This window comes from Aspergillus karnatakaensis, assembly GCF_047715665.1.
Source record: "Aspergillus karnatakaensis strain CBS 102800 unplaced genomic scaffold BJY04scaffold_71, whole genome shotgun sequence".
NCBI classification, from domain to species: Eukaryota; Fungi; Ascomycota; class Eurotiomycetes; order Eurotiales; family Aspergillaceae; genus Aspergillus; species Aspergillus karnatakaensis.
Genome location: NW_027395783.1, coordinates 136,170 through 159,434, shown reverse-complemented (window position 1 = coordinate 159,434; position 23,265 = coordinate 136,170). Strand labels below are relative to the sequence as shown.

At 50.8% G+C, this 23,265-nt stretch overlaps 8 protein-coding genes across 8 annotated transcripts; 5 read left to right on the top strand and 3 right to left on the bottom strand.

The window, feature by feature from the left end:
• Positions 1 to 1,810: 1,810 nt before the first annotated feature.
• Positions 1,811 to 3,721, bottom strand: BJY04DRAFT_210819 (DUF3176 domain-containing protein; the record flags this gene model as incomplete). Its single annotated transcript, XM_073714316.1, has 1 exon — positions 1,811 to 3,721. The coding sequence occupies one exon, from the start codon at positions 3,719 to 3,721 to the stop codon at positions 1,811 to 1,813; it is 1,911 nt and encodes a 636-aa protein (XP_073565980.1).
• Positions 3,722 to 4,731: 1,010 nt separating this feature from the next.
• Positions 4,732 to 6,505, top strand: BJY04DRAFT_210818 (major facilitator superfamily domain-containing protein; the record flags this gene model as incomplete). The annotated part of the gene is made up of 6 exons (XM_073714315.1): positions 4,732 to 4,865; positions 4,921 to 5,139; positions 5,187 to 5,345; positions 5,401 to 5,770; positions 5,847 to 6,254; positions 6,305 to 6,505. The coding sequence occupies 6 exons, from the start codon at positions 4,732 to 4,734 to the stop codon at positions 6,503 to 6,505; spliced, it is 1,491 nt and encodes a 496-aa protein (XP_073565979.1).
• Positions 6,506 to 6,975: 470 nt separating this feature from the next.
• BJY04DRAFT_210817 (Alpha/Beta hydrolase protein) lies at positions 6,976 to 8,798 on the top strand (the record flags this gene model as incomplete). The annotated part of the gene is made up of 4 exons (XM_073714314.1): positions 6,976 to 7,300; positions 7,358 to 7,381; positions 7,433 to 7,714; positions 7,780 to 8,798. The coding sequence occupies 4 exons, from the start codon at positions 6,976 to 6,978 to the stop codon at positions 8,796 to 8,798; spliced, it is 1,650 nt and encodes a 549-aa protein (XP_073565978.1).
• Positions 8,799 to 9,429: 631 nt separating this feature from the next.
• BJY04DRAFT_231977 (M20 family metallopeptidase) lies at positions 9,430 to 10,903 on the bottom strand (the record flags this gene model as incomplete). Its single annotated transcript, XM_073719666.1, has 5 exons — positions 9,430 to 9,659; positions 9,720 to 9,847; positions 9,908 to 10,297; positions 10,366 to 10,748; positions 10,808 to 10,903. 5 exons carry the CDS (start codon positions 10,901 to 10,903, stop codon positions 9,430 to 9,432), a joined length of 1,227 nt encoding a protein of 408 aa, XP_073565977.1.
• A 2,741-nt stretch (positions 10,904 to 13,644) lies between these two features.
• BJY04DRAFT_210814 (uncharacterized protein) lies at positions 13,645 to 14,496 on the top strand (the record flags this gene model as incomplete). The annotated part of the gene is made up of 1 exon (XM_073714313.1): positions 13,645 to 14,496. One exon carries the CDS (start codon positions 13,645 to 13,647, stop codon positions 14,494 to 14,496), a length of 852 nt encoding a protein of 283 aa, XP_073565976.1.
• A 490-nt stretch (positions 14,497 to 14,986) lies between these two features.
• BJY04DRAFT_223383 (aldolase) lies at positions 14,987 to 16,430 on the top strand (the record flags this gene model as incomplete). The annotated part of the gene is made up of 5 exons (XM_073717683.1): positions 14,987 to 15,038; positions 15,086 to 15,279; positions 15,360 to 15,675; positions 15,806 to 15,956; positions 16,046 to 16,430. 5 exons carry the CDS (start codon positions 14,987 to 14,989, stop codon positions 16,428 to 16,430), a joined length of 1,098 nt encoding a protein of 365 aa, XP_073565975.1.
• A 69-nt stretch (positions 16,431 to 16,499) lies between these two features.
• On the bottom strand, positions 16,500 to 17,575 carry BJY04DRAFT_223382 (helix-loop-helix domain-containing protein; the record flags this gene model as incomplete). Its single annotated transcript, XM_073717682.1, has 2 exons — positions 16,500 to 17,366; positions 17,453 to 17,575. 2 exons carry the CDS (start codon positions 17,573 to 17,575, stop codon positions 16,500 to 16,502), a joined length of 990 nt encoding a protein of 329 aa, XP_073565974.1.
• Positions 17,576 to 19,887: 2,312 nt separating this feature from the next.
• BJY04DRAFT_210812 (uncharacterized protein) lies at positions 19,888 to 20,899 on the top strand (the record flags this gene model as incomplete). The annotated part of the gene is made up of 5 exons (XM_073714312.1): positions 19,888 to 19,920; positions 19,976 to 20,285; positions 20,328 to 20,547; positions 20,593 to 20,797; positions 20,828 to 20,899. 5 exons carry the CDS (start codon positions 19,888 to 19,890, stop codon positions 20,897 to 20,899), a joined length of 840 nt encoding a protein of 279 aa, XP_073565973.1.
• Positions 20,900 to 23,265: the final 2,366 nt, after the last annotated feature.

Here is a 23,265-nt window from a genome sequence, read left to right as displayed (position 1 = left end):
ATTACCAAGTGACAAGGGTTGATTTCACATAGATGTTGATCCTGTGGGAGCAGCACGTTTGATATATACGACATTAGAGAATTGGTCATGCCGACTTGACTGCACTCCATCGAACCTTTTCCACTCTTCATGATTCGGAACTGCTGGATCAAGCAGCTACTGGCTGATTCCGACAGGGGTCCTAGGAGCCGGTTGGTGCTGTCCAAGTACATTGAAGCTGAAGACTGGGGTGTTGTGCGTGTCAGGCAAGGCCACGTTTGTCCGATGACGTGGCTACCGCTTTGATTGTTATCGACCGGCTCAAGATATTCAGCTCGTTATGCATTGAGCGTCGCGTGACGCTCAGGTAGAGGGAGAAGGGCGTAGTTCTTTGCTCGGTTCGTTCTAGTCGATCCCAAATCCTCTACTGTGTATCTGTTGCGCCTGAGACACATGGCACTTAATTAAGAATGTCAGCTCAACGTCGTTCGAAGTGCTCTGTCTGTCAGGATATATATCTCGGTATCCCGGTCCGGTGCATCAAGGATACTGAATAATGGAAGCATGCAACAGCAACAGCATTTAGAAAGATTCTAGTCTTCACCTGAACGACTGACACGAGCAGAGGCAGAAAATAATTGCTTTTAATGCTTGCAGGGATGGGCGATTCCCAAGGCCATAGTTAACCCTAGACCTTTAATTTTAGCCCTAACCTCACAATCCGGCGCACTCAAGTGCTGGCACCGCCCCAACATTTGACCCAATCATAGTTTTCTCTATTTATGTTACTAAGATACCACTAAGGTAAGAGAACAATTGTGAATAGATCTGATCGCAGATAGGACTAGGTCGAGAGCCTCAAATAGTCTATCGTCGCGTGAAGCACTTCGCTCCAACATTAGCTGATATATTAGAATTTCTCCGCATAATATGCCCTTGCGCACCAGGTTGCCCATTATCATTTTATTAACCTTGGCTTCGTATATCTACGGCATACTTGAAGCTGCTGGATGTCATTTATCTTGACACATTCAGATGACCCTGGCACAACCAGTCACTTGGAGCTTGATGACGAGGTGGCATGTCTTCTTGAAGCTGAGATAGCCTTTGAGCTAGCTACCCACAATTTCAAGGTTGAGAGCTACGAAGACAAATGCGAAGAGAACAACCGACTTGAGCATGGAGGAGCATCATCGCTTCAGTTAGATACACTGGTCAGAAAAGCCCTCATCGCAAAAGAGAATAATGATCTTGCCGGTACGCTACTACGCAATGATTACGTCTATGAAGTCAAGCATTTATTTTACGGACAGTCCCCCATGTCCCTTTTAGAGATAGTAGTTCGACTCGGCGCATCACAGTTGTTACCACTCGCCACAACAAAATACCTTCCTCTACAGCCATTCCCGTCGACCTTTCCTGACAACAAAGCCGGCGAGCACCTCCTGATAAGTCTGTGCCGTGTCCATGATCTACTGGATCCGGCCGTCCCAGAAGAGCACAAGCTAGCTGAGAACATTCGCAAGGCTTTATCGCGGACAGCAATTCCACCTTCAATGCGAGCCACTCGACATTCCACAGCTGACATGCTACAAATTGCGTGCCGCAGTGGAGAGATAGCACTTATCGATGATATAAAAAGTGCATATCCTCAGCATTGGAGAGAACATTTCACACAGAAAGATGTTCTGGGTGAAAGCGCCACGGAATATGCTGAAGAAGATGGGAGAATACAGAAAATGGCTAGCGAATAGACAGAAAAATACCATCAAAGCTTCTGAGAATCTCATTTACGTACGTAGATTTCTATGCCAGCAAGTGATATACAACATTATTCCAGCATAAGCCCTCTCTGATCATCCACCATCTTCAGCCGTACGCGGACAGTATCTGCCGTTTTCTCCATCTGGTCTGCAGTCTCAGTCTTCCTGTCCGCAACACTACCTCCCCAGTCACCCAGCCCATGGAAAAGCACCGCAAGCACGGATGACTTCCAAAGATCTAGCTTCTGCTGTCTGTTTATAGCAATAGTGAGAAGCAAGAAAAGTATCCCTAGTGCAACAAGCATAGCCGGAAGGAGAAGCCAGATCCAGTTCACCGAGACATAGACCTCGTAAGCGTACGCTGCGCCGCTAACTGTATAGCTGCTTGCTGTGAATGCAGCGCGTGTAAAGGATAGCGCCACGTCCCTCATTACTGCCTCCAAGCCGTCGCTGATGATTCTTGTAACGCAGGGCGACCCATAGATATAGAGGTCGGAATCCGGATTGCCCACCTCCCACGCCGAAAGGTTTCTTGCGATGTATTCGTTGAGTCTGTAGCCCTCAAAGGCAGCCTCAAGATCGAAGTCCAGATCTGGGCAGAACACAAACTCGGACGTGTTGACCCATCCCTCGGTTATCCTTGTCAGGCTGCTGATGTTGTATGAGAGGCTCCGCGTGGGCTTCCAACAAACCGGATGGCTTTCGTTTCCTGCGCTTGACGGTCGCGGGAACCATTCGCCCCATTTAGATATGGATTCGTTGTATAGTGCCGTGCCGTTGGAGACTGAGATATTGTAGGTCCTCGTGCAAAAGGCGAGCGCACATTGAGTGACCTTGTTCAGCCGAAAGGTTTTAGCCAAGTCAGATAGCGGAGCAAGGCCAGTGGTCTCGTTGCTTGCAAGTCCGATGTCCGCGTGGGCAAGAACAAATTGCGGATTCTTGAGACCAGCGTACGTGTCAGTATATCCTGGACGGAGGATTTCCTCCTTTGAAGTGAACCAGAAGGTTTTCCACACTACATGACTCGGAGGGTTCACACGCAGATTAACTTCATCATCCTGGGCCTGAAGGCCAATCTTCATCAGGACTGGGCCATAGTGCCGTGTGTACGGAGTTATCAGCGAGCAGTTTGCATTATCGGGGTCTTTAATCTCCATGTTATCTCTCGTCTGGATGGTGTTGTTGATTGAGAATGGGTCGCATTGAAGGGTTGTCACCGAGGTGATGTCTTCGCACTGAGAGCACATTCCCACTGACTCAAAGGTGTCCCACATGCAGTTGCCCGAGGAGCATGTCACGTTAGGGTTAAGGTCATGAGACCACACGCCGGTGTTGACGGTGGCTGTAAAATCAGGACCGATATCATCTGGGAAGAAATAGAAGGCCTGGTCGGCAATCGCTTTGCTTGAAGCAGGGTCCTCCACCGTCTGTCTTGTTGGATAGGTCAGGATTTGCTGTACAAACGGATCGAACATAAGAGTGAGTATCGTTACTAATGCCCCTAACGATACAAGTGATTGGCCCTTATGCTGTATGACTAGCAGTAAGGACCCTAGAGGGCTGCGACTGGCACTGTCAAATACCTGCATGGTGCTCAATCGCTGCTTATCCTCTTGGTAGAAGCAAACCAACTTAAGCTGTCCGATGCACTCGGCAATGACATAGATTAGGGATGATTTTGACGCGGTTGCGAGAATGGAAATGAGGGCATTGAGGGTAAAGCCGTAGGAGTAGTTGGGTCGCGGATTGTTGCTGTAAATCATCAAAATGCAAACAATAGCAGCCAGGCAAGCGAAGCTGAACAACATCGCCAAGACCTCCCACAGCCGTGTGTTGAGAACCAATGATGTCCAAGACTCGAGGATCTTATCAGTCTGGATCCGTGGGCTTGGTGGTGGGGGAGGGCTGGTCGTTCGGGGAAGTAGCTCATACTCGGACACTTGGTCGTGGCTGCCAAGGGAGTTTCGATTATTAGACATCATAAATAAAGCGTCATTGACTTGGGAGAGATCTGAGCCTCACATCGGCGGCCGAGGTGCTGCAACCTTTATGACCCCATCCCAACGAGGCTGAAAATCAACATAAGCCAAGTTCAGCGACTTCCGACGAGCCCGGTGTAACACTCCAACATGCTCATCCTGTGCTATCATACGTGGGTAATACCGGATGGAAACGACAGAGGTAGCATGAGGTGCAGAACTGAAGAATCTGATTAGCCTCCGAGCTCATATAGACAAAAGAGGATAATGCTGATGGTGAGACCAGGTATGCACAATGACTGCGGGTCGCACACATCTGGATAGTCAATGAGCATGACGATTTCTGGGTACTCTGCACAAATGAAGTACCCTGCCGTAGCCTATAAATCGATCTATCTCAAATTTGAAGTAACCCTTGCCTATCTGATAGTACAATCAAGGTCTACACAGTGCCAGCAGCCAATTAGAGTTGCTTTATACTGGCGCAGCCTGAGTATAGTCCCCTTCACACAATCTTTGTATGGCGGGGAAAGGAGCTAAGTGACAGAGACTCGCCATATCTCCCCGTTTTACCCACAGCTTCCGATTCTGATCAAACCATTGGACTGTTCGTCAAAAGCCGATAGGAAAGCAGGGCACTAGCAAGCACGCGCAGTCCGTCATTGGCCAATCTGCCGACGACCCTGGTCTAGGCGGTTTTGGATAGCTCCTGTCGGGAAAGAAGCGTATCAAAGCATTCTCTCCCCTCGGTTCTAGATTTATCTCCTTTGCCTTGTAGATAGATCTGGAATGATAACGATAAGTTCCGTCTTTTGCTCTTGGCTATGCAGCGCGATAGTGGCGAGAGCGGAATGAACAGCATACTGCCGCTGGCAATCGCGAGAGGGGGTGATAAGGTTCTAATGGGTGTAGTATATCATATACAGCATCCATATATAATGGCTGAGAAGAAGACTCTCTGTTCCTGATTCCATACCTTGCTCTATTTATTATCTACTATATTTCTGATCATGGAAAAACAACACACGAATGCTATGGCTTGTGACCAGCTCAAAGCCTCCCGAGATGAGAGCCTCGGACAGGTGCTGGAGATCTCAGCTACCCCAGAGGAAGAGAAAAAGGTAGTACGGAAGCTGGATATGGTGTATGTTCTCTCCGTGCACGATCAACGGTCGGCATCCGTTGACTTGTTTATCTAGTCTGATCCCTTTGATGGGAATCTGCTACATGATGCAATACATGGACAAACTGGCCCTTACTCAAGCAACCCTATTTGGGCTTCGCAAAGATCTGAACCTCGTTGATGCACAGTACTCCTGGGCATCTGCCGTTTTTTACTTTGGGTATTTCGCCTGGTCATGGCCTAGTTCCTACCTGATGGTTCGGCTACCTCTGGCCAAGTACCTCAGTGTTTGCGTGTATTTACCCTGCTCTGCTTGTCAATCAACGGCTAATATCTCTCTAGCCTAGTTTGGGGTGGTGTTCTCATGTGCCACGCTGCCGCCAAAAACTTTGGAGGTATCATGGCGGCTCGCTTCTTTCTAGGTGTAGGAGAGGCGAGTATCGCTCCTGGCTTCTCCCTTATTATTAGCATGTACTACAAGCGAGAAGAGCAGCCATCGCGGTACGTCGCACCTTGCAGATCCGTCCGCAAACCGTCTTATCTGACAATAATATAGACAAGCAGCCTGGTTCTTCGGAAACTGCATTTCCAATCTCATCAGCGGCGTGGTTGCCTACGGCATTGGGAATATCAAAATAACTACAATCACCAGCTGGCAGTTGCTATTCCTCTTCCTAGGCGCAGTCACCACTGCGATCGGCTTTTTCATTCTAGTGATTCTCCCAGATACGCCGAAGAAAGCCATCTTCCTTAACGAGCGCGAGCGAACCATTGCCTACCAGCGGAGTTTAGTGAGCAAAGCTGCTGTCCTTGACAGTGGTGTCTTCAAGTGGAACCAGGCATGGCTTGCCTTGCGGGATCCCCAAACCTGGTTCCTCGTTCTGTATACATTCGCAGTGAATTTGTGTAATGGGGGACTTACCAGCGTACGTTCGGTCAATCCCGTCTCATCTTTCCTTCTTTTGCGGACTATTCTTAGAATGACTGTTTAACCGACAACAGTTCTCCGGAATCATCATCAACGGCTTCGGCTTCGACCCCCTCCGCTCCCTCCTCATGCAAATGCCCCTCGGCGCAGCCCAAATCGTATTTCTCGTTATCACTACCTCCGTCGCTTCGTTCGTTCCTAACACCCGCGTCCTCATGATGATCGTCAACACTACAGCCGCGATGATCGGTATCATCCTTGTATGGCAATTAGACTCCAGCGATCAGAAAGGCCGTCTCACGGGCTTAGCGCTCGCGGCTGTGTTTGCGGTCAACATCCCCCTTTCGCTAAGCTTGATTACTTCTAATGTGGTGGGGTTCACGAAGCGCAGCACGACCAGTGGTTTGCTTTTTGTGGCGTACTGTGTTGGGAATATTGTTGGACCGCAGCTGTTTTTTGAGAGTGAGGAGCCGCATTATGGTGTAAGTACTCTAGTAGGATGTTATGGAGAAGCGGGGCTAACAAATGCAAGACCGGAATGGCGGCCTCGGTGGCTGGGTTGGCGATTGGGGTGTTTTTTCTTGTCTGTTTGTTGGTGTACTATGGGTGGGAGAATAGACGGCGGGATAAGAAGTATGGGGTTCTGCGAGAGGCGAATGAGATTGAGGTTATTGCCGAGGGAGTGTCGGATAAGACGGACTTGGAGATTACCAGCTTCAGATATATCATGTAGATATTGCTAGAGACAGCTGGAAGGGACAGTCATGCTCACGCTTGCTGTGATACGAGAATGAATGCTGGACCTTAGTGCTACAAATCCAAGAGGCAATTCCAGAACATGTTATCAGAGTAGACGGAATGCTTCCGCAGGTCCCTAGAGTGAGAGTGTGGAGATAGTCCCCCCTCAAGGTGGTCCTTTGACCTCGCTTATTTCTACATCTCGCAAAGACGATCAGCTAGAAGTACCAAAGATACTCGGGGTCCAGTTCTAGAGCCGATTGCACGTCATCTCCAACAGACTGCGCGTCGATTCAGGATGCTGCCCCCTGCGTTCGGCACAAAGTCCGCGACCACTCTCGCCTACAAAGGAAGAACATCTCCTAGTGGTAGATAAGAATCTCATCATCTTCCGGGCTTATTGACTACATTAATCGATTCCACCTAGCACCCATATCGAAGCCAACAGGAGCATCAATCTAGAACATGGAGACGTTCCAGAGACCTTTCGTCACGTCGCTCGGCAATAAGGGCTACGTGAAAGGCGTCACGATCTCAGATTCCTCCAAAAAAGATCTCTGCCACTATTTCGGCGGCGTCCGCTACGCTTTAGGTCCTTCAGCGCGCTGGCGCAAGGCTCAGAAGCTACCAGACACGTACAGCTATGGCACCAAAGATCAGCCATTCCAATGCCCTGGCACTACAGGAACCTGCCCACAGCCTGCTTTCATGAACCTCTCATGCTCGGATTGGGATGAGGATTGCTTCCAGTGCAATATCTGGGTTCCTCTCGGAGAGCCTCCCAAGGATGGTAGTTACCCCCCATATCTGGCTTCCAAACTCCGTGGCTAACGTAGTTACTACCCAGGATGGCCGATTCTCTTTTTTATTCGTAAGTCTTTCTCTCGTTCATGTTTGGAAATAAACGCTAACTCTGCTGTAGATGGGGGGTTTCTGCAATTCGGCTCACCCAATATCTTCTCCGCCGCCGCGCTATTAGGTGAAACGGACTTTAACGCGATTGTTGTCATGCCAGCATACCGACTTGGCGTCTTTGGCTTTCTTTCCTCCTCAGAGCTAGCGAAGGACGCTTCATCCAATGAAGAAACCTGTATCGGAAACCACGGCTTCTGGGACCAGCGCATGGCGCTGGAATGGGTCAGGGAAAATATCAGTCTCTTCGGTGGGAACAAGTCTGAGATCACGATCGCAGGGTATTCCGCAGGTACCTCCAGACGCATCCCCATCTCCAGCTCTTCACGATATACTTCAGCACTAACCCTAGCCCAGGCGCACACTCAGTCTGCTACCAACTAGCCTACGACCTCCGCCTTCCCACCGACCACTCCCTCGTCAAGCGCGCCTGCATCTGGTCCAACTCCTTCACCGTGCCCCCTAAGCCCCTCTCAACAGCCGAAATCCAATTCAACCAGCTCCTCTCAGCCCTGAACATCCCGGCTTCCGCCCCCGACAAACTCACCCGCCTCCGTGCAACACCAGTATCAGACCTCCTTGCCGCCGCGGAAAGCATCCCCATCCACGAATTCCGCCCAACAATAGACAATACTTTCATCCCAGCCAATTTATTCTCAACAATCATCGACGGCACCTTCGCACTCCAACTAAGTCACCGCAACATCCGCCTCATGATCGGCGAATGCCGCGACGAGCACGCCCTCTACGCGACCTGGCGCCCCCGATCGCAGAATACAAAAGATAGTCTTCGAACTCGTCTGCTAGCAGACTATCCAAACCCCACTCTCGTTGATAGCCTTATGGAGAAGTACTACCCAGACAACACCCTCCCCCCTGGCTGCGCAAACTGGAACGCCGATGCCTTCGGACGTATCTATGCGGATATCCAGGTACACATGATGCAGCGCGGGTTCATCTCTTCACTCGCCACCCCGTCTCCTGCCAGCGCTACAGGTGTCAGCAAGCAGATGGAGAGGTCTATCTACCGCTACCGAATCGAATATCGGCTGAAATGCGCGGAGAAGAGCATTCCTTTGTCGTGGGGCGTGACGCACGCGACGGATCAGTATATCTGGTTTTGGGGCAATGGGGAGGTGGTTGAGGAGGGGGAGAAGCCTGTTATCAGTAGAGCGGTGATGGATCCGTTGATTCAGTTTGTGCATGGGGAGGGGGATTTAGAGTGGGGGACAAAGAACCATAAAGAGATTAGGGTGCTAAAGCCTGATGGGAGTGTGGAGATTCAGCAGGATGGGATGTGGGATGAGGCGCTTGGTGTTTGGGGGGTTGTTAAGGAGATTTCCAGTGGGAAGCGGGGTTCTGCGTCTAGACTCTAGAGTTAATTGATGGTGTCGAGGGTTATATTAAGGGTTATATATCGAGATGATGTCTGTTACTGATGTCGACAAAGGCTGATGTAGGACGGTGCTGAAAACCCTCGATCCAGCATGAGATTTGGATTTTGGAGCTATACGTATTACTTCCTCCTTCGGAGATAACATCGGCTGTCAATACCACGGATACTTATTGTTGTCTGTATCCAGTTTCCAACAGGGTCGGCATTAAGCTTTGCAGGGTTTCTTCGATTATATAGCTTCTCGGAGGCGAAGTGATACTGGTTAGGGTAGTGAGTTGATCGAGCGTATGGGGCCGGGGACCGATTCCTACGCCCGTAGAAGGCAGCTGGCCAGGAACAAACTTGCGCTCTATCAAACTTGCGTACTGTATAGACATCAGACTGGATACTTTGTAATATCAATATGCATTAGGTTCCGACTCCAGAGACCGCAGTCTACGATCACATCAGCGGCTGTTCCGCGCACCAAGTTGCCCGGTGCATCTCAAGAAAAGCCCAGTTGACACATCTCCTGTGTGCCTACTGCTATCTACTGCATGATTTGTACCCTCCGTGTCTATCTTAACTGGAATTGTGAGTGCTACAAAAGACGAAGCCCTGTGAACCCAAACCTATGACTCCAGCGCTTCATGCCACTGGCTCGTAGCACGTTCAAAGAGCTCATCGTTGGATACCATATCCCACCCCGTCAAAGACAAGACCTTGCCTACCACCAGGGCCTCGGTGTGAGCGTCATCGGTTCCGGCGGCAGAGGCAAATGAAGGGTGGTGAGGGAATGAGCCGGCAGAAGTTGGAATGGCAAACATAGTGTGAAGGGTGGGTGTCACGTAGCTCACATTTCCTGCAGTGGTAAGTAACTAATGAGCAGTGAAATTGAGAAGAGAGCGAGAGGGAAACATACCGATATCAGAAGAACCGGTCAAGACCTTCTCATGCGACTTCAGGACATTCCGTCCGTACATGCCCATATACCTCTGATACAGACCGCAAAGCGTATCATTGAGCTTGATGTCCGCGTAGAGCTCTTTCCTATAAGCCCTCATCAGCAAGACCAATTCGCATTCTCGAACAGAGAAAAGAAACTCATACTCAACAATCTCAACCCCACACCCCGTCGCCAACGCCCCCGCCTCAATACACCTCCGTACCTTACCCATCAAACCATCAAGCCCCTTCAACGTCGGACTGCGAACCTGCCAATAAGCCTTCGTACACGCCGGAATCACATTCGCCACCTTCGGCGTATCCAGAAACGCGCAATGCACCCGCTCATCCGGCTTCATCTGCTGCCGTAGCACAGCAACATTGCTATACGAGGTAACCAGCGCATCCAACGCGTTAACTCCATCCCACGGATTCCCGCCTGCATGTGCACTCTTGCCGCTGAATTCACAGTGGATTTCCTTCCGCGCGTTCATCAGAACACCCGCGCACCCGTCGGATATGATTCCGGGGAATAGCTCTTTCGGACCTGCGTGGCTAACAAATTAAAACCCGTTAGCTGGCTCAATATCAACATATCAATAATACAGGAAAGCGACACTCACGCCATCAAAGAACAATCAACACCCTTATACGCCCCCGCATCAATGAGCTTCGCCTTCCCACCCCCGTTTTCCTCCGCGGGGGTACCGAGCAGCTGCGTTCGGCCGGGGAGGTCATACTCCTTAAGAACAGACGACAGAGCGAGAAATGCAGCTACGCTGCTCGTCGTAATGAGATTATGCCCACAGGCGTGGCCGATATCCGGCAGTGCATCGTACTCGGCGTTAAAATTGACGAGGCGGCCGCCGGTGCCGGATAGGGCTTCGAAGGACGTGGCGAGGCCGTAGGCGTGGCGGGTTACGGTGAAACCCCGATCTTCGAGGAAGGCGCAGATGGCATCGTGGGCTTGGTGTTCTTGGTATGCGGTTTCGGGGGTGGACCAGATCTGCGTCGAGGTAGGTGGTTAGATAGCTGTCTGACAAGACAGCGGAGGTAGATAGTTACCTTGTGGTTTAGCTCTCGCAGAGAGATATTGGCATACTCTAGGGCCTGGTCGATTGAGGCTTTGACTTGTTCGATGGTTGGGTTTAGAACTGCCATGGCTGGTATTTCAGGACGGATAATGGTTTATTGCTTGGATATCGCTGGAGAAAGCAGGGGTAGGCTGCTTTATGTCGAAGAGGCTGCAAGGGTGTTCATGGGCCTCGGATCCCCCGCATGATATGGTGACATCTTGAGCTAGTTCTATTCAATTGCACAGATAAGGAATTGCGGGGAAAAATCCATGGTATCAAGGGATTCCTTTGCCGAGCGACGATTTTGATTGGAGAACTGCCGACGAGCTTGGCTCGGTTGGAGGCTTTGGAGCTAGAGACTCGGTGGGGAAGACAGAACAATCCATGGGGATTACTTGTCAGAGCCTAAGCCTCGTAATCGTAATACTCAAGCGTAGAGATTAGTAGGAGAGAACAAGGTGCTATAGTTAGGGCTATCTATATATATTGTTTGCACGGTGTCTCGTGTTTGCTACGTGTTCTAGACCCCTGAATCCCTCCATCCATGCGATTGACAGCTCCATGCCCTCCACTCCTTTCACCACTTGGTAGTTGGATGATCTGAGTTACTCTATAGAGTAACTATGCCCCGAACACGGCGGCTACTCAATGAGAAGCTTACTTACTCCGCGGCGTCGCGTAGGGAGGTCTATATTCTACATCGACTTCAGTACCCCAGCCAGGAATCTCAATTCTTCAGCCTTCTCGAAAGCAAGCTCAGCTGGATACAAGCTATCGTTGCTCATCATTTGAATTTCCAGTCAGTGAGCGCCTGTCGGGTGCCCGATGTGCAGGAGTAAATCCATAGAAGGTTCAACCTCTGCATTCCAGTCACTATCGTCGACTGGAATTCGAAGCAGCAAGTGGGGAACCGTGTTATTGTTCGTTTTCCCTTGCCCTATCGTGTTGGAGAGGATTTGCGCCCTGGGAATGCTGATGAAGAGATTCGATGCGAGGCAGGAGCCTACGCCTGGTTAGAAGAGACTTGTCCGGACATCCCGATTCCACGCCTTTTATGGGTTCGCCATGTCTACTGGGGAAACTGTAGGAGATCTTTGGAACCCTGACCATCTAATTTAGCAACTACTGGCTGTCTAGTTCACCCGAATTGATTGCCTTTCATTTCTGACCTCTTGGTTGCGGCGCCTAAGCAATTGCATGCTATATCTTCTCGGTCGCCCAGTCCCTTCGGACTACGCCCGTCACCAGAGCGGGATCGAAGTACTTGAACACGATCGGCCTAGTATTGGCTATCTGTTAATTGAATATATCGAGGATACGAAAGGGAGGATGCTCGCTTCCACATGGGCTACAGAAAAAGACAACGTCCAGTTACGGTCCAATCTGTTTGACGATCTCAGCAAAATCTATCGGAGTTTATCCCAGACACCACTTCCAAGGATCGGATCATTCATTATCAACAACGACAAATTTCCTCTACTTGGAAACCGTCCTCTCTCTCTGGAGATGCAGACCCTGGAGAATGAACGCATCCCCACTGATACTCCCCCGGGAGTACACTTTACAGTCGACTCCTTTGTGGTCGATACTCTGTCTTACCATGAAAACCGACTCTGCTACCAGCCGAATGCGATAAACGACCTCAGTGACTATATATACCAAACAGGACGTCTAACAACAATGTGAGCAGCACTTCCTCTATTCTTCAACCGTGATCTTCGTCAAGGGCCGTTTATATACTCCCTGACAGATCTGCACCAGAGCAACATATTTATCGATGACGAGTAGCATATCACATCGCTCATCGACCTCGAGTGGGCATGCTCCTTGCCTATAGAGATGGTTCAGCCGCCCCACTGGCTGACAAACACGGCCGTTGATCGCATTGCGTCTCACGAATACAACGAAGCTCGATTGCAATTCATGTCTGCCCTCACCACCGAGAAGAAGCCTGCATCTCGCGGTCTAGCAACAGGTATTCTCCAGGGCCGGCGACATTCTCACGACTACTGGGCGCATTTTGAGATAGGGGAACGTTTTGGTATAGCCTGGCTCTATCAAGTCCCACTGGACTCTTTTAATATTTGACAAGGAAATCCAGCCAAGGTTTCTTGAAAAATGCCCATACCATGATGCTTTCGATCAGATTATGCCGTGGTTCTGGGAACAGGATATCGTGCCCACGTTGAGACGCAAACTTGCAGATAGAGAGGTCTATAATGCCCAGCTTCGGAACGAATTTGAGGACTGAGCTTGCCATAAGTCACTGTTTGATCTATACGAGGGATTATTTCTGATCTGCTACTCTGCTACTAATAACTAGAACATCGTTGATGAATGGGACTGCGCTCCATCATTCTCTCTATCATGGATATTGGATACCTTGATTGTTTTTTTTTTCTTTAATGATTTATACTTAGAGTCAGCGCGCCTCTATATGTTGCTTAGCCATCAGACATCCAATAGACAATCAGCCAAGATGACTCGTCTCCGGCCGTGGATTGCCCAAAATCAATAATGTTCCTGTATAAGCACATACTCCAGGGTCAGTGAGAAGCCTATCATTAATTTGATCGTGAATCGGAGTAAACCAATGAGGAAAATGTAGCACAGCTAAGCAGTCTAAAAGTCCACCCACCAAATCCTGCACAGTGACAGCCCCTACATCCCATCCCCACTTTGCACTGTACAGTACACACACCTCCAACTACTTAATCCTCTTCGTTCCATTAATCCAATCTCAGCCCCTCTCCAGGCTTCTTACCTCCATCTCCCGCCAAAATGTCCACCGACCGCTCAAAGCTCACCTCCCGCACCCCTCCTTCCATGCAATTGAGCACCGGCTCCCCCTCATCCAAAACCTCCCCTCCCCCTCCTATCCCTCCCCATCTTACACCATCTGAACGAGCAAGCGCTCGCTTCGCCACCACCGGTACCGCCATCGTCACCGGCGGCGCGGGCGGCATCGGCTCCGTCGCCTGCCGCGCCCTGCTAGAGCACGGCCTGCACGGCCTCGCCATCTTCGACCTGCACCCGTCTGAAGCCGAAGAAACCATCGCAGCGCTGCAGCCGGACTTTCCCGATGCAAGGATTACGTTTTACAGAGTCGACATCACAGACGCTGACGCCGTTAGGGAGGCTGTTAGCGCTGTTGTTGAGTCGCTGGGTTCGGTTGAAATCGTCCTTTGCTTTGCGGGCATCGCGGCCTCGATTGATGCGCTGGATATGTCGGTGACTGAGTGGAATCGGATGTTCCAGGTGAACACGACAGGATGCTTTCTAGTCGCGCAGGCCGCGGCGCGATTCATGAGTCGTGGATCCGGTGGCAGTATCATCCTCATGGCCAGTATCTCCGGACATATTGTAAACTTTCCGCAACCGCAGGTACACTATAATGCATCCAAGGCCGCGGTTCTGTCGATGAAGGCGTCGCTGGCGGCGGAGTGGGCGCGGTACGGGATAAGGGTTAATAGTATCAGTCCTGGGTATATGGATACGATATTGAATGAGGGGGAGGGCCTAGAGGAGCATCGGCGGATTTGGGCGACGAGGACTCCGTTTGGGCGCATGGGGGTGCCGGAGGAGGTGACGGGGGCGGTGGTGCTGCTGGCGAGTCGAGCGGGGAGTTATATCACGGGAGCGGATGTTGTTGTTGATGGGGGGTTGACTGTTTTTTAAACTGGTAGTCTAGATTGAAGTTGTGGCTTTGGTTGTTTTGTTTGGTGATTATCTGGGCTTTTGTAGTCGCCGTAGGTAAATCTGAAAGTATTGAATCTGGGTCACTGCCCAGTCTTGAGTATGTACTGCGAAAGGGTAGCGTGGATCTACTTAAGACCGTTTAGAGATTGACCTGGGTGATCTCACACATCAATCTTCTCATACACTGGAAGCTACCGTGGCGAAATGCGCATCATTGCCCAGCTCACTCAGTGGAGCACGGACTGTACAGTTGCTGCAGTAGCGCCCTGGACTGTACAGTACGGACCCTACGACAGGATCACATCGTGCCCTTGAGACATATACCTGTACAGTCACATTATACAACTGTGCTTAAAAGGGGCCACAGTAGCATCCTCATCCCTGGGAAATCCAACAGCTTTCAACTCATACCCAGCACACTCTATCCCCACAGCTAGACAGTCACCGTCGGTCTGCACCAACCCTACAAATGGAACCCCCCCACAAACCTACAACATGGCTCGATCGCCTCCAACAGCAGCGTATGTACGACTCCATCGAGATGAAGCAGAGCACTGACGCCCCACAGTAAAAATCGACATCGACAGCATGGACCCCGCCGAAACCCGCAAGCTCCTCCCCTTCAAACCCCACGACCAAACCAGCAACCAGCGCCTGGTATACGAGCAGCTAATCCTCCCAGAGAACCACAACCTGCTCCTTGCTGTCACAAAGGAAGCCAAAGAGCAAGGACAAGGATGGGAAGCAATTCTCGACCGGATGGTACGTACCCTACCCTTAACCTACCCTTTCAACCCCCATCACCCAAGAAACTCATGCTGATATCACTATAACTACCAAAGAGCGCCCTCCTCTCCGCCCAAAACATCTCTAATATTAACCCCCAAGGCATCATCCACCTACAAACCTCCCCCACCCAGGCATACAGCACACAAAAGACCCTAACCCACGCGCGCTCCTACGCCCACGAGCTCCAGAAGGCCAACATCCCCAAGAACCGCCTCTGCATTAAGATTCCCTGCACAGGCCCCGCACTGAACGCGGCCCCGATCCTGCGAAGTGAGGGCATCCGCACGCTCGCGACGAGTGTGTTTTCGGTCCCGCAGGCGGTTGCGGCGGTGCAGGCCGGGTGTTGGGCGGTTAGTCCTTATTTTAATTGTGAGTTTTTTTCTCTTCTCTCTTAGTTCTATATATTCTGTGTTTCTATTGACCAAGGTTGGGATCTTTTGAATCGGTTGGGAGAATATGGTGCGTTGTTGCGTTGGCTAATATATTTTGGTATCGATAGTGCCCTGGTATCATGCGCACGATGAGGAGTGGCCTGATGTAGATGATCCAGCACTCGAGCATCCTATGGCGGCTAGGGTAGTTCATATTATGGAGGCTTATAGCAAGCTTCGTGATAATGGGATGGAGGTTCCTTTGCTTAAGGTAGCTAGGTAAGGTGATACAATACCAGCGCACACATTTTCTATCTCCTTTAGTTGGAGTAAATGAGTGAGTGACTTACTGACTACTTCAATTCCAGCTTCAAGTCCCCCCGCGAAGCAATGGCCATAGGCGAACTCGGCTGCGAGCATGCCACTATCCCCGCCGATATCATCCAGCAGCTGGCGGCGCATATACTCGAGGCAAATCCCCCGCCGGGAATGGATTCCGCTAGTGGCTCGCGCGGTGTCCCGGCTCGGCTTGCGCATTTGGCGACGCGGGATCCTCTTTCTGAGTCGGGGTGGGCGAGGGGATTAGAGCTGGGTGAGGTGGATTATCTAGCGGATGATGGGGCTGCGCTTGCGAGGGCGATTGAGGAGGATGAGGCGACGAGACGGGGGTTGCGGGAGGCGTTGGAGGGGTTTGAGGGCTATGAGAGGAGGAGTAGGGAGGTTATATTGGAAGTTCTGAGGGGGTTTGATTAGGATAGGCTTGTTTGTTATGACTGTTGTTAACTTAATCTGCCTGTATCCAGTGTCGTTATCTATCGATATTCATTGTGCCCTGGTTTCTATACCGCTGAACGCGTAATTCAAGTCCATGTCAATGTCGATCCCCTCTATGACGGTGTCAAACAAGCTAAAGAGATCATCCGGGATACTGCCCGCAAGACCAGGACAGATTCCACCTGGAAGGCCCATAGCTGGAGATATAGGGGAAATACCATCGGAAGGCAACATCGGCGCCGCCAGACACTCGTCGATGAGCTCGCTCAGGGCAGGTGATCCTGAACTGGGTTCAGAGATAGATAGCTCAGGCAGCATACCTCCAGAAGGATGCGAGGAGCTGGAAGGCTCGATCCCTGACACTGTCGTCTCGCTTGGAGTCGGCGCAGAGTGCGACACAGGGAATTTGGATCCTTCAAGTTGGGTAGGGAGAGACGGCGTGCTTCTGGACAATCCTCTACCCATTTTCAACCCCATGTCCATAGCCAGCACCTGCGTTTCAAGGGAGACACCATCACCCTGGGTAGAGTTATGGCCATCAGCACCAGAATTACCACTAGATCTGCGATTGATAAATTCAGGAGCCCAGTTATCCCCAAACCCAGCCGGAAACACCCCGTAAACCTGATCCTTCACGCTCATCAATTGAGCCATCGCTTCAGTGACAGGCGGGGGTGCTGCCGGTGTTGGTGCAGCTGTTGGAATGGGTACTCCTCCACACCCACAGCGACTCGCACGAAGAACCTCAACCTCCGCTCTCAACCGACTATTCTCCGCAAGAAGACCCTGCATGTCCCTCCCCGCGGCAACGCATATATCTCGCTGCGCTGAGAGATGGCGTAGGGCTTCGTTCACGATTAGAACTTTGGAGAGGCGGCGGGTGTGTGCGAGGGTGGGGAGGAGGCGTGCGAGGTTCTTGGGTTCTTCTTTAGTTTGGTCTTCCTTTGATGTCGAGGGGATAACATAATGATTAGGTAAATAAAGCTGGGAGACAGGCATACCAGGAAATCCTCATTCAATTCGACCCTTCGGCGCTTCTCGATTGCGAGATTCCGCGCCATGACGTGCGCGGGGAGGGGTCTGGCGCGGCCTCTTTTGGTTTTTCGGGGTTGTTCGGGTGGCATTGTGTTGGTAGAGAATATAGATTGTTGCAAGCTCAGCTGGTAATAGATGCTCGGTAGAAGTCGGTTTCGAAACGCAAAAGCAACAGCCGCAGCAATAGCAACCAGAAAGATGGTGCTGTGCGGGGAAGTGAATTCGATGATGATGACGCCGCGCCACTGCAGGTGTGGAGTAAGATAGATAAGAGGACTGTACAGTCCTTGCATTAGCCTCGTTTCTTTAGTTGCCCTGATCCTTCTTGGCTTCTGGTCGGGGTAAAGCTACGGGGAACTTTCAAGAGGTGGTATATTATCGAGGTAAACTGCTCTATCCTGGAAACATGAAGAGGGAAAAGATAACTTCTGGTCAAGCACTGGTATTCTCGGAATCACCACAGTGAACTAGACTCGAGGTGCGGCAAGCATCCAGTAGAACTTTTGGACGCCCAAAAGTGCGTTGTGTACAAAGTCGTCAAGCCCAGAAGGCTTGGTACGAGTAACGCACATCTCATGGTTATCAGGGCACTATAGATTATCAGTACAGCGGAAGTCCAGCTGAGTGAGATCTTTCAATAGGAGAGTGATGCAAGACCTAGCGAGGATTCTAACCAACATTCTTGTGGCATGAATATTGAAGGATCGGAACACACAGAACAAAGGAAACAGCAGGCTCGTACCGGCATATGCCGCATATAGCTAGAGGGGGGAAAGGAATCTCCATGAGAGTATGTGCTGCATTCAGACTCCAATTGTGCCAATACTCGTCTTGCAGACGCCCAGGTACCGCAGACCGGGGTTATACAAAGCGAGCAATCAGCGCCAACAGCCGGAAATGGATAGTGGTTTAGGATACGTTTATATTTCTTTCAGGCGCGACTCATTACGCCAGGTCCTTTGTTATACTGGTAGCACGGTTGCGGCTAGTGGTGAGCATTCTCAAAAGGAGAGCGGCATCAGATCAACCTTCTCCAGGGCTGAGGGTAGTACAGATCATCCAACAAAGAGGGCTCGAGGCCTCATGAGCATAGTCTTGCTGAAGACAGCGCGCAGTGACTTCGAGACGGATGTTAAATAGAACCTCCCTCTTCAGTATGTGTCATTCTATCTTGTAGGATTCACACACTTCATCCAGAGTTGTCATTCCAATAATCCACCCGTTTCATCATGAAATCAATCTTCATCAGTTTCACGGCTGCACTATACGCCTCAGTGGCGTTGGCTGTAAGCACACACTCGTAAACAACAAACCATCATGCTCCTCTATGCTAACCACTTACCCAGATCCCCACAGCCAGCACCAGTCCCGACTCCGACCTCGACCTCCCCGAAGCCCCCGGAACCTATACCGTCCGCCTATCGCCCAACAGCCCTCCCGTACAGCTCACCGGCACCGTCGACGAAGTATACACGCAGCTTCGACAACTCAATCCCAACTACGACTCCGACTGGAAGGACACCCCCACGGACATTGAATACGACACCCCCGCCTCCACCACCACCGGGAATACCCTCGTCCGACGCAAAGGAAACGTCAAATGCTGGGGCGGGGACGTCCGGCCCGGGGTATCTGTAAAGAGCCTCGAGAAAGCAATCGCGCACATTCGCAGCATAGGCCACACACGCGCACCATCACTGAGTGCATGGGAGTGCGAAGCAGTGAGTTGCACGAGCAAGGTCAAGGTTAGATGGTGCAATAATGTAAGTTAGAATTTCCATCTACCTCCAGTTTTATCCTTTTCTGTGCGTCGTCTCTTGTGTCTTGTCTTTTCAATAACTTACACCTATTCGACTACCGAATCTAACTTCTATCTTCTACCAGTCACCCAACTTCCGCCGTCTTCCGTCGAAGCACAGCGTCGCCGACGGGGCGCAGGAGATTCTAAATGAGTGCAGGGTGCACACGAAGTCTAACAATTTCTCTGGGTATACGGACCATTTCGACCATTGGAGGGTGTCGGTCGGACCTGACGACTGTTCCTGATAGCTGTTAGTGGGATGACCGCTCAGTACCTGTATGTCAGCGTATGTGATTTGGTTCGGTGGTGAAGGGGTTACCCGACTATACTCATCTTTGCTTCTTTCACTTAAATCCTTATTGCTTATACTTGGTTTTTGTCAGTGTAGTTACATGCAGGATACAAGCTTAGATATCAAGTCTTCGTTGCTCCACTGTATTCCTCACGATTCTGAGCTGTTTCTTTTCTACAGAGTACAAAATGGAAGGTATGCTTCTAGGAGGTGTATAAAGTCATCGATATGTACCATCTTAGTTGCATTGAATGAGTCATGCTAATGTCGCCTGTGTGAAATACTCGGGCCGCCAATAGGCTATAGTTATGGTTGTCTTCTGTTTCACCTCTCCACACCTTGTAGAAACCTGCTATCTCCAGACAAACCATGCAGCAGCATAACTTCCACCAATAGAACATCCCCCTTGCCGTCTCCCACTTACGATCGGATAACGAGATTCCTGCCACGAGCAGACATTTCGATGGAGGCCAATGCCGAGTATTCAAGGTGGAATTTGCCGACGGCGAAAGCTGGGCCATCCGGCTGCCTCTGTTCGTCCGCGCTCCCCGAGAAACCATCTTTCAGCTCCTCGAATCCGAGACTCATATCTTAACAGAGCTTGAGACAACGGGTTTTCAATGGGCTGCAAAGCTCCGCAGCTGCGACTTCACCTTCGACAACGTCGTCGGGGTTTCTTTTATCGCACTGACGTGGATTCCAGGCAGTCCGATAGAGATTCCGTGATACCTACCCTGCTGACTATTAGGTGTCACTGCCACGGAACACTTTACTAGGATCATCCGGAACAAGCTCAATCAAGTCCGCAATGGTCAACCCCAAGGAATCACAGAGCAGGATTGCGTCAGCCAAATGAACATCCTCCGTGACATTATCCTGCCTGAACTGGACAGTGTGCCGTTCGCCTTCGATCATGGCGGTCTAGCACCACAGAATATCCTTATAGATGCGGAATACAACGTAACAAGGTAAGTGAGCATTCTACCAGCCACGAAGAAGGCTGACTGGTCAAGGATGATTGACTGGGGATTTGCAGCAGCAGTGCCCATTCAGCAGGCAGCATGCTCCCCTCGGCTCCTTCGTCTGCAGCACCTTGCACCGCCGAGTTCTGTCCTTTGCAAAGACCGAGAAAGATACATAGCTTCGCTACAACTCCAGACATCACAAGCAATGACATATATGGCTCTTGTTCAGTCTTTAAGAGATAGTGACTTCCATGTCTGCTTTCTGGAATCAATCATTAGCTAGGGGATGCATCGATCGTTGGCACGGAACGGGTGGAGGGTCTTTGCTGAGGCAAGTCAAGCACGAGAGAAGTAGCTTGGTGGTATGATATTGTGCCACTCTGTCTGTTGACGGTAAATTGATATTGAATCGAATAAATGAGTCTTCTCACGGAGTAACCAACCACTCTGTAGGGCTATCTAACGCTTGTGTGGGGACGAGTTGGAGAAGCTGATGTCAGTGCGGGGTAAGTACATTAAACCTTGAGATATTTCAGACTCAATCAACCTCCATCCTGTCAAAATGAGCCCAGCCAGCTCGAAGAAAGCATGTGTGAACTGTCGCCAGCGCCATGTCAGATGCGATCGGAAGCAGCCATGCTCTCGCTGCAAGAATGCCAACCTACCTTGCAAGCAGCCGGTGGTCCACGCCTTTTGCAATATGAGCGTTGCTGGTGACCGCGGGTTGGAAGTCAAGAGAGTGGATGTGACCATGACGGACTCTGATGATGGGGAGAGATTGATGGGGAGAAAAGCAAGAAAGAACTAGCTTTTGTCGATGAGACTCCTCGTGTAGTTGCTGGGAACTCGACGGATGAGCAGCTGGTATGTCTGGACCCATTAACCTCGGACGACATTGACAGAAGCAGGACACGGCGATACTTGACTCGCTGTCCCAAGAGCTGTCACCGTCTGCAGCCTTTCTCTTCAACCATCCGCCATCAATCGTTGGACTTCCCCTTGCAGCCGGCGTCCAGCATGAATGCCTTTGCGGCGAAGACGGTGGTGAATATGGAGGATGTGATTCGGGGGGGGGGTTTCGGGTGTTGGTGGGGAATATTGATGGTTTTGTTGAGAACGCTGATGGTGATGCTGGCTCTGCTCCTGCGGTGAATCTGCGAATATGGTCTGTCGACCTGAATTCCCTGTTCATTCTTATCCACGACAAAGCCCGTATCTAACTCTTAGGAAACTACAGGTTCAACTACTTCACCCTCGACGTCATCGGCGACATGGGCTTCCTCGCGCAAATGTCCGACGCCACCCTGGCGGAATCCCAAGACGGTAGAACATACCCCGTGCACAGCTTCATACACAGTCTGCACAGCGGCGTGCGCTACGGCCTTTCGCTGGGGAACTTCCACTCCCACGCCCTTATTCGATTTGCCAAGCGTCTTGTCTCTAGTATTCCGCTGTTAGCTGCGCGGCTTGGGAGTCTCGGCGGGTCGGACTTTGAGGATATTTGTATCCGGAAGTTAAGGGCAAGAATTGAGAAGGGGCCGCCGGGGCGTGCGTCGGGGGATTTCATGGGGTTTATTCTTGCGGATGAGGAGCGGGTTGGTGGGAAGACTAGCAGAGGAGGAGTAGAGGCAGGGTTCTCGAGGGCGCAGTTCGACTCTCTTGCTGCGGACTCGATGATGATGATGAATGCCGGGTCTGATACGACTGCGTCGGCGCTGACGTCTACGATTTGGTTTCTGCTGCGGAATCCAGTTGCTTTAGAGCGGCTTCGTAAAGAGCTGGAGGAGGTTGTCCCTGGTGATGACAATATCTTCAGCTATGCCTCTGTCAAAGATCTCCCCTTTCTACGCGCCTGTATTGACGAGAGCCTTCGTCTCCGTCCGCCCCTGGCATATTCTCTCCCTCGGCTGGTTTCTCGGCCTACAACAATCGCAGGCCACGCCATCCTCCCGGGGACAGTGGTTGCTGTTTCGCCGTACTCGATCCACCGACACAAGTCACTCTATAGAGATCCAGACGAGTATCGCCCCGAACGGTGGGTGGATTTGGATGCGGAGTTTCCCAACCAGCGGGACGATCTGAAGAAATATAACATCGTCTTTAGCCAGGGGAGTCGGGCGTGCATTGGCAGGCATTTGGCGCTTGTGGAGCTGCAGATTTTAATCTCCACCATGGTGATGAGGTATGAGATGGAACTGGAGGGGGGGTCGAAGGAGGAACTGGAGATCTTTGATCGATTAATAGTAACCCCGGGCCTATGCTTGTGAAGCTTAGGAGAAGGGGTATTTAGTTTTCATTGTGCATGTACAGAGGGTGCTGGGGTTTATCTTTCTCTGCTCTCAGGCTGTGGGTGTTGGCTGAAGGGTAAGAAGTAGTTATGAATGGAGCTTCCAGAAATTTGATCGATGACCTAAGTAGTCGAGTTGGTGGCTGAAACATAAGTTGGGTCTCTGTCAATGTTTATCTGGTTGATCTTTGTAACCAAATAACAATAAATAGGAGGGTAGCTGTGAGTATCAGGGCTTGGGTCTGTGGTGTGCCAAAAAAAGAAAACAAAAAAGATAACTGTGTACGCTTGTGAAAAGACTCCTCAAGCTCTCGAGCTTTCAATCGCGCCTACTGGTTTCTCTGTTTCTGTTTCTGTTGACCGAGGCTTGCAGCTCAAAGCTAGCGGTATCAATTTCCTCTGTACACTGATATAAGGGCCACCAATGTGTCCTT